Genomic DNA, 15,126 nt, shown 5'->3' on the forward strand with positions numbered 1-15,126 from the left:
CCCCCCCCCCACAACGCACGTGGGGATGTCGCCGCCCCCGCCGCGTGCTTCAAAAACGTTTCCGGGTCGCGCGAGAATCTCGCGAGAGTCTCGCGAGATCCTGCACCGGCCAAGATGGCGGCGCTGTGTCGGTACTCACAGGTGGCGTGGGGACGGGGTGAGGGCGAGGGGTGAGGGGACGGGGCGAGGGGTGAGGGGCGAGGAGTGAGGGTGAGGGGTGAGGGGACGGGGCGAGGGGTGAGGGGCGAGGAGTGAGGGTGAGGGGTGAGGGGACGGGGCGAGGGGTGAGGGGCGAGGAGTGAGGGTGAGGGGTGAGGGGACGGGGTGACGGGTGAGGAGTGAGGGTGAGGGGTGAGGGGACGGGGCGAGGAGTGAGGGGCGAGGAGTGAGGGTGAGGGGTGAGGGGACGGGGTGACGGGTGAGGGGACGGGGTGAGGGGTGAGGGGACGGGGTGAGGGGACGGGGTGAGGGGTGAGGGGACGGGGTGAGGGGTGAGGGGACGGGGTGAGGGGACGGGGTGACGGGTGAGGAGTGAGGGGTGAGGGGACGGGGTGAGGGGACGGGGTGAGGGGACGGGGTGAGGGGACGGGGTGAGGGGACGGGGTGAGGATTGAGGAGTGAGGGGTGAGGAGACGGGGTGAGGAGTGAGGGGTGAGGGGCGAGGGTGAGGAGTGAGGGGACGGGGTGACGGGTGAGGGTGAGGGGTGAGGGGACGGGGTGAGGGGACGGGGTGAGGGGTGAGGGGACGGGGTGAGGGGACGGGGTGAGGGGACGGGGTGAGGGGTGAGGGGACGGGGTGAGGGGACGGGGTGAGGGGACGGGGTGAGGGGACGGGGTGAGGGGACGGGGTGAGGGGACGGGGTGAGGGGTGAGGAGTGAGGGTGAGGGGACGGGGTGAGGGGACGGGGTGAGGGGTGAGGAGTGAGGGTGAGGGGACGGGGTGAGGGGACGGGGTGATAATTGAGGGGTGAGGGGCGAGGAGACGGGGTGAGGGGACGGGGTGAGGAGTGAGGGGACGGGGTGAGGGGCGAGGGATGAGGGGACGGGGTGAGGAGTGAGGGGTGAGGGGCGAGGGGTAAGGAGTGAGGGGACGGGGTGAGCTGCGGGGGTGAGGAGACGGGGTGAGAGGTGATGTGAGGGGTGAGCTGCGGGGGTGAGGAGAGGTGATGTGAGGGGGTGGCGACAGGGTGAGGAGGGGTGATGTGAGGGTGAGGAGACGTAGGTGAGTGGTGAGGAGAATAAGGTGAGATGGGTGAGGAGACAGGGATGAGTGGATACGATTGCGCGTTCGGGGTATGAGAGATGAGGGTCAGTGGGTGAGGGGATAAGGGGTGAGTGAGGGGATAAGGGTGAGTGAGGGGCTAAGGGGTGAGTGAGGGGCTAAGGGGTGAGTGAGGGGGTAAGGGTGAGTGAGGGGGTAAGGGTGAGTGAGGCTGTGTCAGAGGCTTAAGCGAGTGGGGTGGGACCTGGGGCGAAGGGTGAGGATGCGTTGACTGCGGTTTAAGGTGAAGGTTACGAGTGATGCCTCGGGGGTGATGATGGGACGGGGTGAGGGTTGGGGTTCATAGGGAGGGGTGTGGGTGAGGTTGGTGAGTCGGTGAGACCGACTCACCAGGGTGGGGTGGGGGGTGGGTGAGGTTACATCTACGACAGCACGGGGGTCACGCACTGTCTGGGAGACTTGAGTGGTTCGCGCACCGCGCTACGAACCCGGCGACTTTGGTTCGATTTTCGCTCGTGGCCAACATCGGTGGCGAATATCTGACCCGTGCAGTGTAAAACAATAAGACATCAGCACTGGGGGAGATAAAGGCGGCTATGCCCCCCCCCCGCTCCCCACCACCTCGTGCGCGGTGCCGACTACGGCCTCACGAGCACCACGTGCACCCAACAGTCCTTGTGAGCTTCACGGGGGGGGGGGGGGGGGTCAAGAGCCACATGGCTCACAGGGCTCACAGGGCTATACCTAATACATGAACTGAACTGACCTTTCTAGATTTGAAGTTTTCGTGACTGTAAGGATCCCTACTCTTTGGTTTTTCGGTAAAGTCACGTAGGTAAAAAATAAAGATTTTTTTTTTTACATTTGTTTTAATTTTAATTTATTTTATTTTATATGTTTTAGCTACGTGACTTTACCGAAGAAACCAAAGAGTGTGAGCTGACCTTGTCTTTCTTGTTGCAGCAGCAGTGCGTGTACAGGAGAAGGCTTCAGGCGCTGCCCAGCCTCTGCGCCACCGCCGCACAGCGATGTGGGCACGAGCCGGCAACGCGAGCCCCGGTGCTCCAGCACGCGCAGGTGAGGGCAGCCGCGGTCCCCGCGATCATTGTCAGAGGGGGGTGAGTGAGGGGATAAGGGTGAGTGAGGGGATAAGGGTGAGTGAGGGGATAAGGGTGAGTGAGGGGATAAGGGTGAGTGAGGGGATAAGGGTGAGTGAGGGGATAAGGGTGAGTGTGGATAAGGGTGAGTGAGGCTGTCAGAGGCTTAAGCGAGTGGGGTGGGACCTGGGGCGAAGGGTGAGGATGCGTTGACTGCGGTTTAAGGTGAAGGTTACGAGTGATGCCTCGGGAGTGATGATGGGACGGGGTGAGGGTTGGGGTTTATAGGGAGGTAGGAGTGGCACTTTCACCGGTGAGACATCATCATCAGTGTGAGGGCAGCCACACATTTGAAAACATTGGGGTTTGACAGCGCGTTGATGGTGATAATGGGGGGTGGGGGTGTTTTCACATGTTGTGTATTGTCGGGGGCCGCACTAAAGGCCAGCATGGGTTTGGTAATTGCACTTGCTTCATAGGGGCGAGGAATCGCCCCCAGTGACGAGCTCGCATCTGGCTCCAATTCCAAATGGCTCGCATGGTAGAGCCTGAACAGACTGAGTGGATTTTGGCAGATGCAACTCTCTCGACCAATGCGCTTGTGAGGAGAGGCAAAACCACATGGATCGTCTCCCTGAGATGTCCTGCAGCACCATAATGCGCTCCTCAAGATTTGGCAAATGCCAACACTGGAAGCCTGTGCAGAATATTGGGAAAAGACGAATATCGGTTGGACAGGAGACACGACAAGAAGATTGGATGATTTAATATGTTGTCGAGAATGGAGGATCCATTACACACGTTATTTAATACATTGCCGATCATGAAGGATATATGAATAAGTTAAATGAGAACTGCTTTAACATTGACATCTGTCAAGTGCAGGAGAGGGGGACTGGGTGCGTGTAATTTTGTGTGCCCTATGCTTGGTCAATGTACTTGTCTGTCGCGTACCTGAGTGCAGAGTCCTCGTGTGCCATGCACCTTTGTGTCGCGTGCTTGTTGTTACGTGTACTCTCCGGCCGTGTGCTTGGCTGATGCTCGCGGCTGCGGTTCTGCCCTGCCACAGGGGAACGCGTACTCCACCGGAGGGAGAAAGGGATTCTTTTCGGAGTTTTTTGACAACATTAAGCAGGACATGACAAAGAATAAAGAAATGAAGGAGAGTCTTAAAAAGTTCCGAGAAGAGGCGAAACGACTCGATGAGTCTGATGCCCTGCAACAGGCGAGGAGGAAATACGTGAGTATGGATTACGCATGCCCCACAGGCACCGCAAACACACAGGCACACTCACACTGCACAGAGACACATGGAAACCACAAGCATATGGACACACACCACACAGACATGCAAACAACACACAGAAACACGGACACCATGGGCAAATACATACTCACACAGGCACCACATGCACACATGCAAATAACACAGACACATGGAGACCACAAACACACGGACGCTGTGGGCACATAATACTCACACAGGTACCACACACACACATGCAAGCAACACACGGACACCATGAACACACAGGCACCATAAATATGCACACACCACAGACAGACACACACAAACAGATATCATGAATATGCAAACATCGGAAAACAACCACACGGACACCGTGAGACATGTCAATTCCACTGTTCTGTCCGCCACTGCCTGCCGTTTCCGTCCGTCTAGAAAACAATCGAATCGGAGACGTTGAAGACGTCGGAAAAGCTTAAGAAGAAGATGGAGGAGCTGTCGGACACCGTGAAGGAGGTGCGAGGCGAGCCGGGATGACGAGCTGCGTCGATTTGTCGACTCAAAGCTAGAATCGACGCCTTGTTTGTGGTGGATCATTCAGCCTCTTTCACTAACTGTTGGCATGTTATTAGATTCGCCTGTGTGTGTTTGTGTGAATGTGTGTCGATGTATGTACGTATGTTGAACCTCTTTCACTCCGTACTTAGCCAACCATGCTAATCGGATGAGCGGGGGAAGGACAAAAAACTAAAGACCAAAAGAAATTAGTTTTGAACCGAGATGTAAAAGTGCATAGCTCCAGTGGCTTCCTAATATTGGAAGGAAAAGCATTCCAGACAGCGGAAGAAGCACATTTGAAAGTTCACGATATGCAGTGACCATCTTTGTTCAATGGTTAGCCTTGTGTGTATGTTGTGTCTTGTGTGTATGTTGCGTGTGTGGTTGTACTACAGAGCAGTGAAGAGGTGGTTGTATGATGGTGGTGTAGCCCTGTACATGTGTGTGTGCGACTATGCCACAGGGCTTTGAGGAGGTGGGTGTATGTCAGTGCGTGTATGAATGTGTGTTTTGTTATTGGGGAGCGGTGGAACAGTGGTAAGAACACTGCTACGAACCCGGAAACCTGAGTTCGATTCCCGCTTACAGGCAACACCAATGACAATTATCTTAACCAGTCCTGGGCCTCCCCTAGGTTGACGAATCCTCAAATGAATATGTGGGCGTTGTGTAAAAACATTCACCGCTTGGGGAACACAGGCAGCCAGGAATGCCATTGGCCACCTATAACGTCGTGTGCTGTGCCAGCCTTCATAGTCGCTGCTAGCATGCAGCACTTGCCCCAAAAGTCTGTTTAAGGCTATATGGGGGATCTTTGTGTAATTGTGCCGTAGGGCTTTGAGGAGGTGGGTAAAACCGATATTGGGAAGAGGCTCAAGGAGGGGGTGGAGGGAGCCGCCCGCACCGCCAAGGACTCTGCGCAGTCCGTGTCGCGGAGCGGGGAGATGCTGGGGAAGACGTCGGCATTCCGCGCAATCTCACAGGTACTGGCAGCATCACACCCGGCGTCACACCCGGCTTCTCACCAACACGCATCAGACACCAACACCCACAGCAATACGGCCCAATGCACCAACGTACACATGAACACACAAATACACACACGGACAGCAATCATTGCCCCCCCCCCCTACTACGGAAACTTGGCAGGATCCTCTGGAAAAATGCTCAGTGGGGTTTTCTTGGGTAAACACGAGTTACAAAGCCAACAGTAAAACTCCCAACACACATCAACTCACGGAAGCACACACACACCGATCAACGCACGCACACGCGCCAGCGCATCTTGGTGAGTGGGCGTGTTTGTGGTGCAGAGCGTGGAGTCAGTGAAGAGGGAGATTGATGACAGCGTGCTGGGCCGCACCGGCAGCTACCGGCCCCCGGCGGTGCTTAGGAAGCGAAGCGAGGGCGCTGCCGACAAGGACACGGAGGAGAAGATCTTCTCGGCCAACACGTGAGACGCGCGGCGGCCACAGCTACGGCGTGACGCACGAGACACGGAGACACGGAGAGACAGCGATGGTGGTGGTGTTCACCAGTCTGCTTGATGCGGTGTGCCTGTATGCTGTGTGTGCTGTATGATGCATACTGTGTGCATGTGTGGTGTATGTTGCGTACTGTGTGCCTATATGCTGTGGGTGCTATAAGATCCATACTGTGTATCTGTATGCTGTGTGTGCTGTATGATGCGTACTGTGTGCCTATATGCCATGGGTGCTGTATGATGCACGCTGTGTATCTATGTCCCAGAGAGGCGATGGGTGTGGTGCTACACAAGGACTCACGTTGGTATCAACAGTGGAGGGAGTTCCGCGATGGGAACGTCGTCTTCAACAGTGAGACTCCGTCTCTAATCCTAGCCTCACCCCTAACCCCAACCTCACCCCTCCTCACCCTTCGTGTATTGTGAGTGTGGTAGTGGTGGATAGTGAGTGTGGTAGTGGTGGATAGTGAGTGTGATTGTCCTAGTTCAGGGGTCGGAAACTGAAATAACAAGAAGCGCTATTTTTTTCGAGTTTGTTAAAAAACCTTCAATATTTAAACAGCCGCAATCCATTTGAAAATGAGACGGTGGTCCTTAATTAATGTCGTCACAAGCAGTCCTTAAAGAGCCGCACGTTGCCGACCCCTGTCCTGGATTGTGGAGATTTTGTAACGTCGTGGTTAACGTTACCGCAGCCCTCGCAGCAACTATTGTGGGTGGTGTTGGAGCGGTGTGTGTGGCGGGGCTCGCTGTGCGTGGTGTAAAGCATGGTGAGACCACCGCGGTGCGGTGTCGGCACGCCGAGTGAAGCTGTGAGCGTGCGCCGCGTCACCGCACCGCGTGTGCCGTGTTGCAGGGTTCTTTGAGATGAAGATGCGTTACGACGAGAGTGACAACGCTATGATCCGCGCGTCACGCACCCTCACCGACAAAGTCTCCCAGCTCGTCGGTGAGTAGCCTCTCTTTCTATCTCTCACTCTCGACCTCGGAGGGGTTTGAAGTCCGATTCCGCCCGCATTATTAAAGAGCAGGGGGGTGAAGCGTCTGCCGTGTCCGTGCTCTGCTGGCAGGGGGACTTTTCTCCAAGACGGAGATGTCCGAGGTGCTCACAGAGATCCTCAAGGTGGACCCCACCTTCGACAAGGAGCGGTTCCTCATGCAGTGCGAGAAGGACATCATCCCCAACGTGCTGGAGGTGAGCTCACTCGCTCGCCCAGATTCTCACCACGCTCACCCAGCACCTCGTTCACTCACCCAGCACCTCGTTCACTCGCCCAGTACCTTGTTTGCTCACGCAGGAGAACTTTGCTCGCTCGCCGAGAATTTCCCTCGCCAAAAATCTCAGTCGCTCACCCAGAACCTCGCTCGCTCATCCAGATCCTCACTCGTCCACCCAGGACCTCTCTCGCTCACCGGCATGTCTCCGTGTCTCCGTGTCTCCGTGTCTCCGTGTCTCTGCCCAGGCGATGTTGCGGGGACAGTTGGACGTGCTGCAGGACTGGTGCTACCAGGCGGTGAGTCTGCCCATCCGCCCGAGTCTCTCGCACGTATGGCTGGAGGAGGAATCATCATCATCATCATCACCTGCCAATGTCTATCCACTGCTGGATAAAGGCCTCCCCACACCCATCGCCATCTCTGTCCAGTGTTCCTACAAATCCGTCTCACGCATAGACATGAACTTATTTAATCACTCCAACTCTGCGGTGGATAGCAACCTTGTAAGTCTATGTACAGATACGTTTAGCTAGCAAATGGCTTCAGTTGATGTGGGGTGGATTTCTGCTTCAAAGCCTCCCACTGAATGTTGAGTTCTACTCTGTGGTCCTCACATTGTGATTCATAAACTCACACGGAGGCTCATAGAGTCACACAGAGACTCGGGGTCTTAGAGCATGGTTTCCCAAACTCCAGTCCTGGAGACTTGTTCTCCATGTCTCACGTGACGTGCAAAGCAATGAATGGCGTCTGCGGCAATGGACACCTAATTCAAATTAACATTGAGGTCATAATAAAGGTTTTTGGGTTGGATCGCGTTATTGTAAATGTGTCGCAACCCTCCACCACCCGACACGACCAATCAGTAAAAAATGTATCACGTTAACGAAACGCCGATTAGTTACTTCTTCAGCCCACCGGTGTGTTTGAAGTGTGAATCCGCAACATTTAGAATTTGAGTACTGGTCGCGAAAGCCTCCGTGTAAAACTGTTTGGAATGTTGGCGTTTGCCAAAATCTCTCGCCATTTCGGGCGGGAGTGCGGTAGCGACACTCGTGCCTCGCAAGCAAGAAACTTGGGTTAAATTCCCGACTCGGGCATCTGCGTGGAGATTGAATGTTCTCTTCCCCTGTTGTTCCTCCCGGTTCTTCCGTTTCCTTCCATTGATGAAACAAAAAAAACATCTAATGTAACTTGTCGTGGCCAAACATTGCAATGCTGAAATTAGCAACTTGGGATTTTATGAGGGGGTGTGTCGGTGTTTGTGCGCGTGTTTGGTATCGCACAGACGTACAGTCAGCTCGCTCACCCCATCAAGCAGGCTAAGGCCATGGGATGCTCCTTCCACTCGCGCATCCTCGACATCGACAACATTGACGTGAGTTCCCCTCCTCCTCCTGCCTGTCGTCGTTGTCACCGCGTCCCGGAACCGCATGCTTTGTCCTGCATGCTGGGGCCTGAATGCCATGGGCCGTGTGCTACGAGCTGTATGCTGAGCTATAACCTTTGTGCTCTGCTATGAGCTTGTGATTTTGCTATGCTGTGGTCTATCTGGTTTCTGTGTCCTGCGACTCACTGCTCAACTCCTGCTCTGCTGCGTGCATCCGTGCGTCACCGCGTGTCTCTGCGTTTCACCGCGTCTCTCGGCATCTCCACGCGTGTGTCCGTGCATCTCCACGCGTGTGACCGTGCGACGCCGCGTGTGTCCGCGCAGCTGGCGATGGGGAAGCTGATGGAGCAGGGCCCCGTGCTCATCATCACCTTCCAGGCTCAGCTCGTGCTGGTGCTGCGAGACTCCAAGGGGCAGACGGTGGAGGGCGACCCCGTGCGTACCCACAACCTCTCACCCCCACCAAGGGAGTTAAACGAGCGCGCGTGCGGTTTAAAGTCCGCGTGCTTTAACGCCACTCCTCACCCTGCCCGCTCTGCCCGCACCCGCCCCCCCCGCCCCGTGTGTCTGCAGGACAAGGTGGTGCGTATGCTGTACGTGTGGGCTCTGTGCCGTGACCAGGAGGAGCTCAATCCCCTGGCTGCGTGGCGCCTCCTGGACATCTCGGCCTCCAGCTCGGAACAGATCCTCTGATCGCTCACCCCGCTCCCGGCCCCGCTCCTGGCTCCACAACGGCGACCACATCTTGGCTCCGGTTTAGTCAGAGCTCCGATACTGCAGCTCGTAGGGTGTGCCGCCACCGCCGGGAGTGGTGGTTGGTGGTGGTGGTGGGAGGGGGAGGATGAGCCGAGCGTGAGCACTGCTATGGGGGTGGGGGGGGGCACGGTACGGGTGAAGGTGCAGCCCTGAAATTGCTTGTTCGAGCCACTGCTGGCGGAAAGGCCTCCACTACAGGGAGCTCTTAAGAGAGCAAAGAGGGTATTCTGCCTACTTTTCCACACTGGCCCGACATCTTGGAAGAGGTGGAAGGTGGACGCGATTCGTAATGATTCCTCCTCTCTCCTCCTCCGTGTAACTCGGGGCCCCAATGCGCGCTAGCGGGCAGCGTGTGTCACGTTTATTGCGACCTTGCCCGGCCCTGTACTGCCAAGATGAGGACGACACCATTTTTTATTGATTGATTTTTTTAATGTAAAAAATAGTGCTATGTTGGAAGAGAATGGTTATTATTATTATCATCATCATCATTATTATCACAGTCATAATGCGCTATACATGAAGCTATTAAAACAGGCGAAACGCGAGCTGGCTGATGATTCTGCTGTGTCGACGCGACACGGACTCTGCGCCGCTCGGGTTGGGATTGCTCCCTCCACCTCCCGCTTTCCTCCTGGGCCCCGTGACGACGGAGCCCTGTAAACACGCAGCAGCAGCGGTGCCTGCAATTACAGCAGCACCCACTCCACTCCATTGTGCTCAACTCCACTCAATGGGGCCATATATTTCTGGCGGCAGCCGCGATCACCGTCATGTCCCATCCGTCAGCGCGTCTTCGTCTCGTGCGTCCTGGGATGCGATGGTTTTGATGAGCACGAGCAGGGCCATCCATAGGGGGGTGTGCAGCCCGGGGCAACTAAACAGGAAGTATTACATCTGACACCACCGTGACGTCGGAAGCACGGGGGGGGGGGGAGGGTAGGGGGGGGTCACCCCGACTCGCCGTTACCCTAGGGACGGCTCTGAGCACCGCGATGTGATGGTGGACACCGATGAGTGATTGGTCGGTGACACGGAGGTTGCTCACAGCTCCTTGTCTAATCCACTCCAGTCCGGTGTGATAGTGTCAGTCCTCGCCTGCATTGCCCACTCCAGTCCAGTGTGCTCCAGCCACCTCTCGTATGCTTCCAGTTCAGTGTCATCTACTCCACTGTAGTGACACAATCCAATGGAGTGTGAGCAATTTAGCACTTCCCTCCCCCTCTGCATTATCCAATCTCGTCCAGTGTGCTTCTCCAGCCCCCTCTCGTGTGCTCCACTCAATTGTGCTCCAGTCCACCTCGCTCCACTTCACTGTGCCGCACTCCAGTCTGCTCCGCTGAAGCGTTTGCCAACTCGATGGAGACGGGGCGAAGCGTGATCATGACCGCTACGTCCATCACGGCGACGGACTGTGGGCCTGAACCAGGCCCCCTCCGCGTGGTGAGTGGGAGAGCCGCCCTCCCGTGCCGGCGCGGTTCACCCCACGCTCGCCCCACGCTCACCGCCCGCGTCAACGCGGCTCACCCCACACTCACCCCACGCTCGCCCGACACTCGCCCCCCGCGTTGCAAATTAGCGTACGCATCTACCCACCTCCACTGGCACGACCAAACTGCGCCAGGGCCACGGTCGGGCCAACTGGCCCACTGGCGTGGATCAGGAAGCACCAGGATGTGTTTTCCACTGCAGAAACCAAGCCGTGCCAATAACGTTGCACGCACGAAAAAATGTATTGGCCTCGCTCGGGGCTCTTCGGCCCCGTTTGGTCCGCGGCCAGATTCAGAAGTGGTGAGCAAAGGGGTTAAAGCTAGCCGGACTGCGATGGAGCCCCACGCTGGCGCGGCTCGGATGTTGCAGTGGAAAAGGGGCGGTCGAGTCCCGACGCTACAAGTGCCGCCCGTTACGTTCTCTTGAAACCGCCTCCATTCAACCTGCAGCTGCTGCTCCACCGAGACCAAGACAAAGATGCCCCGTGTCGCCTTACCATACTTTTGGGGCAAATGTTGTTAGCGAGCAGTACATATGAAGGCCGGCACGGCACACGAGGGGGTGGGTGGCCAGCACCACGCCCGACCGCGTTTGTCTCCCGAGTGGCGATGTTTACACACCGCACCAGGTACTCTTTTGAGGTTGAGTCGACGTAGGGGAGGACCAGGACCGGTTTAGATAATCGTCACTGGTGTTCATGGCCGTGAGCCGAAATCGCACTCGGGTCACCGGGTTTGTAGCGCCGCGCGCTAACCACGACAATACCACTCCCCAGACACCAATACCAATATTGGTGTTAGTGTTCACGCGCGCATATACAGGCCCGTGCGCTCCAATCGCTGTCGCACGCACGCACGCGTGGCTGTGCGCTCGTTTCACCATTCCGCCAGGAGCTCGCGCATTCCCGTTTATTTCTGCCTCGCGCCTCCCGCCGTTTGTTCAGCGTGAGGCACCGTCTCCCTAAGCCCTTGGTCGTGGCGCTGCGTGGCGCCGTGCGGCCTCGACCACCGCCGATGTTCGATCGTCGCGCCTCCGGGGCGTCGGCTCCGACGGCTCCGCAGCATCCCCGGGCCGGGCGGTCGCTCCCCCCGTCCGCTCCCGGCGCTTAGCGTCCGCACGACGGCGCTGCGCGCCCGGAGGAAGAGGAGGAGGCCGGCGCGCGGGGTGGGGGAGCGCCGGCGGGAGGAGCCGGAGGGGGAGCGGCGCCCGGCGGCTTCGGGGCCGGCGCCGGCTTGACCGCCGCGGTTCTGCGCGCGCCGAGACGCGGGAACGCGGCGACCTGGGGGGGGCCAGGTTCACGAGCCGCCCCCCTCCCGGACGAGGTTGACCCCCGCGCGCCGCGAGGGAGGGGGGGCCACGCGGAGGGGCGCGGCGGGGAACGCGACGGGGGCCGCGAGCGGTGCCGGCGGGGCGGAGCGCCCGACCGCTCGGGCGGCGCGCACGGCAGACGGCCGCCCGGGCGGGGACGGCGCCCGTCTCCCAGGATGCACTGCGTCACCTGACCGGTCTCCTGCAGCTTCCTGAGCAGCTCCTCGAGCGCCAGGCTGGGTGCGCTCGCTCGCTCGGCGTGGCCCTGCTGCTGCCCGTGGTCCCCCCCCGCGGTCGTTGCGTCCGACCCAGCGCTGTCCCGGGGCCATACGGCGAAAGCGGCGGCGGCGGCGGCCGCGGCGGTCGCGACGGGCGACGGCCGCGGCCGGGGGTCCGCGGCGCCGCCGCCCGCCTTCCTGCGCGTCGCGGGCGGCGTCGACTCGGGGGTGGGCAGCGCCGCCAGCTCGGGGAGGGGGCGGCCGCCGGCGCGGGGGAACGGCGGGGGGAGCCCCCCCGCCCACTCGAGCGCCGTCACGTCCACCTTGCCGACGGCCATGAGCGGCACGAGCAGCGCGGCCGACCTGGCCACGGCGTCGACCTTGCCCCGCGCGGCGCCCTCCAGCAGCAGCTCCTCGAGCAGTCGCGAACGGCCGTAGGGCCCCGCCGGCCCCGGGCCGGCGCCCGGGGCCGGCGCCGCGGGCGGCGGCTTGCGCGGCCGCTCGGGCCGCCGGGGTTGGCAGCGCCGGAAGAGGCAGACGGTGGCGACGCAGGAGAGCGCCGCGCCGAGAGCGAAGGCGCCGAGCAGGCAGAGCCACACGATGCCGGCGGGGACGCGGCCCGGGGAGGTGGAGACCCGCGGCTCGCGGATCGCTCCTGTGGCGGCACGCACGGTGCCAGCGGCCACTCGCGAAACGCGGGACGCTCGCTACTCACTCTTGACACTCACTCCACAGTCATTACACTTGACGCTGCGCACACTTCACACTACACAATCACTACTCACTCAGACTTGACGCTACGCGCACTTCACACTACACAATCACGACTCAGACGTGACACTACACTTGGCACTCACTGCACATTCACTCTTCAGGCTTGACACGACTCATACTTGACACTCACTGCACAGTTATTACACTTGACGCTACGCACACTTCACACTACACGATCACTACTCACTCAGACTTGACGCTACTCACACTTGACACTCACTTCACAGTCATTACACTTGACGCTACGCACACTTCACACTACACAGTCACTACTCACTCAGACTTGACGCTACTCACACTTGACACTCACTTCACAGTCATTACACTTGACGCTACGCACACTTCACACTACACAGTCACTACTCACTCAGACTTGACGCTACTCACACTTGACACTCACTTCACAGTCATTACACTTGACGCTATGCACACTTCACACTACACAATCACTACTCGCTCAGACGTGACACTACTTACACTTGGCACTCACTGCACATTCACTCTTCAGGCTTGACACGACTCGCACTTGCCATGACTCGCGCACTGCACACTCACTTCACAATCGCTACTCACAGTTGACACTAAACGCAAGACACTCACTACTCGTACACCGTGACGCCCCGTGTGATGCTGTGGAGGAGACACTCACCGCTGGACGTCACAACGGAGTCTGTGGAAGCACGGGGCAATGGAGACGCACGTCATCATCGTCGTGGACATCATCGTCGTGGACATCATCGTCGTCATCGTCGTCATCATCGTTGTCATCATCATCATCGTCATCATCGCCGTCATCGTCGTCATCATCATCGTCAACATCATCGTCGTCGTCGTCATCATCGTCGACATCGTCGTTGTCATCGTCGTCGTCATCATCATTATCGTCGTCAACATCGTCGTCGACATCATCATTGTCGACATCGACATCATCGTCATCACCACCAAAGTCATCATCATTGCAACTACCATCATCATAGTCGTAACCATCGACGTCATCAGCATCGTCACCATCATAACCAGCGCCACCACAATCTTGCACAACCCATGACAATATACACACTAGGCCACTGCACCAAAGTCAAAACAGCACACAAATACAAAGAACCCCCGTATAGCCTTAACAGACTTGGGGCAAGTGCTGTTAGCGACCACCTATCAAGGCCGGCACAGCACACGTGGAGGCGGGTGGTCGGAACCACGCCCGGCTGCCTTTGTCTCCCTAGTGGCGATGTTTACTACACACCGCACCAGGTACTCATTTGAGTTCCCGAGTCCGGTTCAGATAATCGTCACTCGTACTCTTAGGTTTTTTCGGTAAAGTCGCGTAGGTAAAAATAATAATAAAATAAAAATCAATGAAAAAGAACTAAATCGATTTAATAACGTTATTTTTTATTTTTACTATTTATTTACCGAAAAAACCTAAGAGTATGAATCCTTGCAGTCACGAAAGCTTCAAATCTAGAATCGTCACTGGTGTTGGCCGCGAGCGTGAATCGAACTCGGGTCGCCAGATTCACCGCGCAGCGCGCTAATCGCTACACCGCCGCTCCCCAACCACTACCACGGCAACAACATCACCACGGCGCTTGTGCCAGGCTATGTGCGTGCACGTTAAGGCCACGTGAAGTGTCGATCTACCACAGCACATGGCACAGACAGAGACACTGGATCCCCCCCCCTGCAGGACTGTGGGGGGCTCACCGGCGCAGTCAGGCAGGTTCCCCGCGCTCCCCGTGGCGAGGGCTTGCTCCGCCATGGGGCTGGGGGCACAGAGGGGACCCCCCCTCATCCAGTTAGGCACGGCCCCCCACCGACACCGCCACTCAGCAACCAACCCCAAACATCCCCAAATCCTCGCGTCTCAGTGGGGCTGCTGCTGCCGTTTGGTGACGTCACTGCCAGTGCGTGGCGCTTTGTGACGTGTGGTGTACGGTCTGTGTTTGCGGTGTGCGTGGGTTATTGAGTGTAATGCGGTGTGTGTAGTGCGGTGCGAGTGGTGTGTGTATTGTGTGGTGCAGTGTGTGTAGTGCGGTGTGTGTGCAGCGGTGCATGTGGTGCAGTGCGTGTAGTGTGGAGCGTGTGGTGCGGGGTGCGTGCGGTGCATGTGGTGGTATGGTGCGTGCGGTGTGTGTGGTGGTATGGTGCGGGATGCGTGCGGTGCGTGCGGTGTGCGAGTGTCCGCACCTGCCGTGGGACGATGGCGTGACGCGGCTGCAGGTCCCCCCCGACCAGGCGCAGTACGGGTCCCGGGACGCCAGGCAAGCCCTGGGGCCCACGCGAGACGGAGCAGGTCAATAGCAGCGTATCTCCTGCACCTTCACAGTCAGTCCACTACTCAGAATCTTAATACATTTTTTGACCG

At 58.1% G+C, this 15,126-nt stretch overlaps 1 protein-coding gene and 1 long non-coding RNA gene across 6 annotated transcripts; one reads left to right on the forward strand and one right to left on the reverse strand.

Annotated features, from left to right (window-relative positions):
• The first annotated feature begins 42 nt into the window (after positions 1 to 42).
• TIMM44 (translocase of inner mitochondrial membrane 44) lies at positions 43 to 9,518 on the forward strand. 5 transcript variants are annotated; one of them, XM_078617297.1, is made up of 13 exons: positions 43 to 141; positions 2,186 to 2,299; positions 3,389 to 3,559; positions 4,001 to 4,081; positions 4,957 to 5,106; positions 5,437 to 5,576; positions 5,873 to 5,958; positions 6,463 to 6,555; positions 6,677 to 6,801; positions 7,070 to 7,120; positions 8,113 to 8,202; positions 8,539 to 8,649; positions 8,788 to 9,518. In XM_078617297.1, exons 1-13 carry the CDS (start codon positions 115 to 117, stop codon positions 8,905 to 8,907), a joined length of 1,359 nt encoding a protein of 452 aa, XP_078473423.1. In that variant the 5' UTR covers positions 43 to 114; the 3' UTR covers positions 8,908 to 9,518. The 5 variants fall into 5 exon arrangements, with proteins under 5 accessions (XP_078473423.1, XP_078473424.1, XP_078473425.1 ...); XM_078617298.1 differs by having other exon boundaries at positions 49 to 141; positions 2,189 to 2,299; XM_078617299.1 differs by having other exon boundaries at positions 76 to 141; positions 2,192 to 2,299.
• Positions 9,519 to 12,507: 2,989 nt separating this feature from the next.
• Positions 12,508 to 15,123, reverse strand: LOC144734886 (uncharacterized). The gene is made up of 3 exons (XR_013588558.1): positions 14,949 to 15,123; positions 14,466 to 14,524; positions 12,508 to 13,431 (listed from the first exon to the last, which is right to left on the reverse strand). It is a non-coding gene; the product is annotated as an uncharacterized LOC144734886 (long non-coding RNA).
• Positions 15,124 to 15,126: the final 3 nt, after the last annotated feature.

The sequence above is a fragment of the Lampetra planeri genome, chromosome 53 (assembly GCF_965212315.1).
Source record: "Lampetra planeri chromosome 53, kcLamPlan1.2.h2, whole genome shotgun sequence".
Classification (NCBI taxonomy): Eukaryota; Metazoa; Chordata; class Hyperoartia; order Petromyzontiformes; family Petromyzontidae; genus Lampetra; species Lampetra planeri.

What these genes read in the sequence shown, in the direction of transcription:
- TIMM44 (XM_078617297.1), top strand. Translation starts at nt 115, where the DNA reads ATGGCGGCGCTGTGTCGGTACTCACAG. An exon ending in CATTCCGCGCAATCTCACAG is followed by an intron (nt 5,107 to 5,436) that starts GTACTGGCAGCA and finishes TTTGTGGTGCAG; the next exon opens with AGCGTGGAGTCAGTGAAGAG. An exon ending in TCATCCCCAACGTGCTGGAG is followed by an intron (nt 6,802 to 7,069) that starts GTGAGCTCACTC and finishes GTCTCTGCCCAG; the next exon opens with GCGATGTTGCGGGGACAGTT.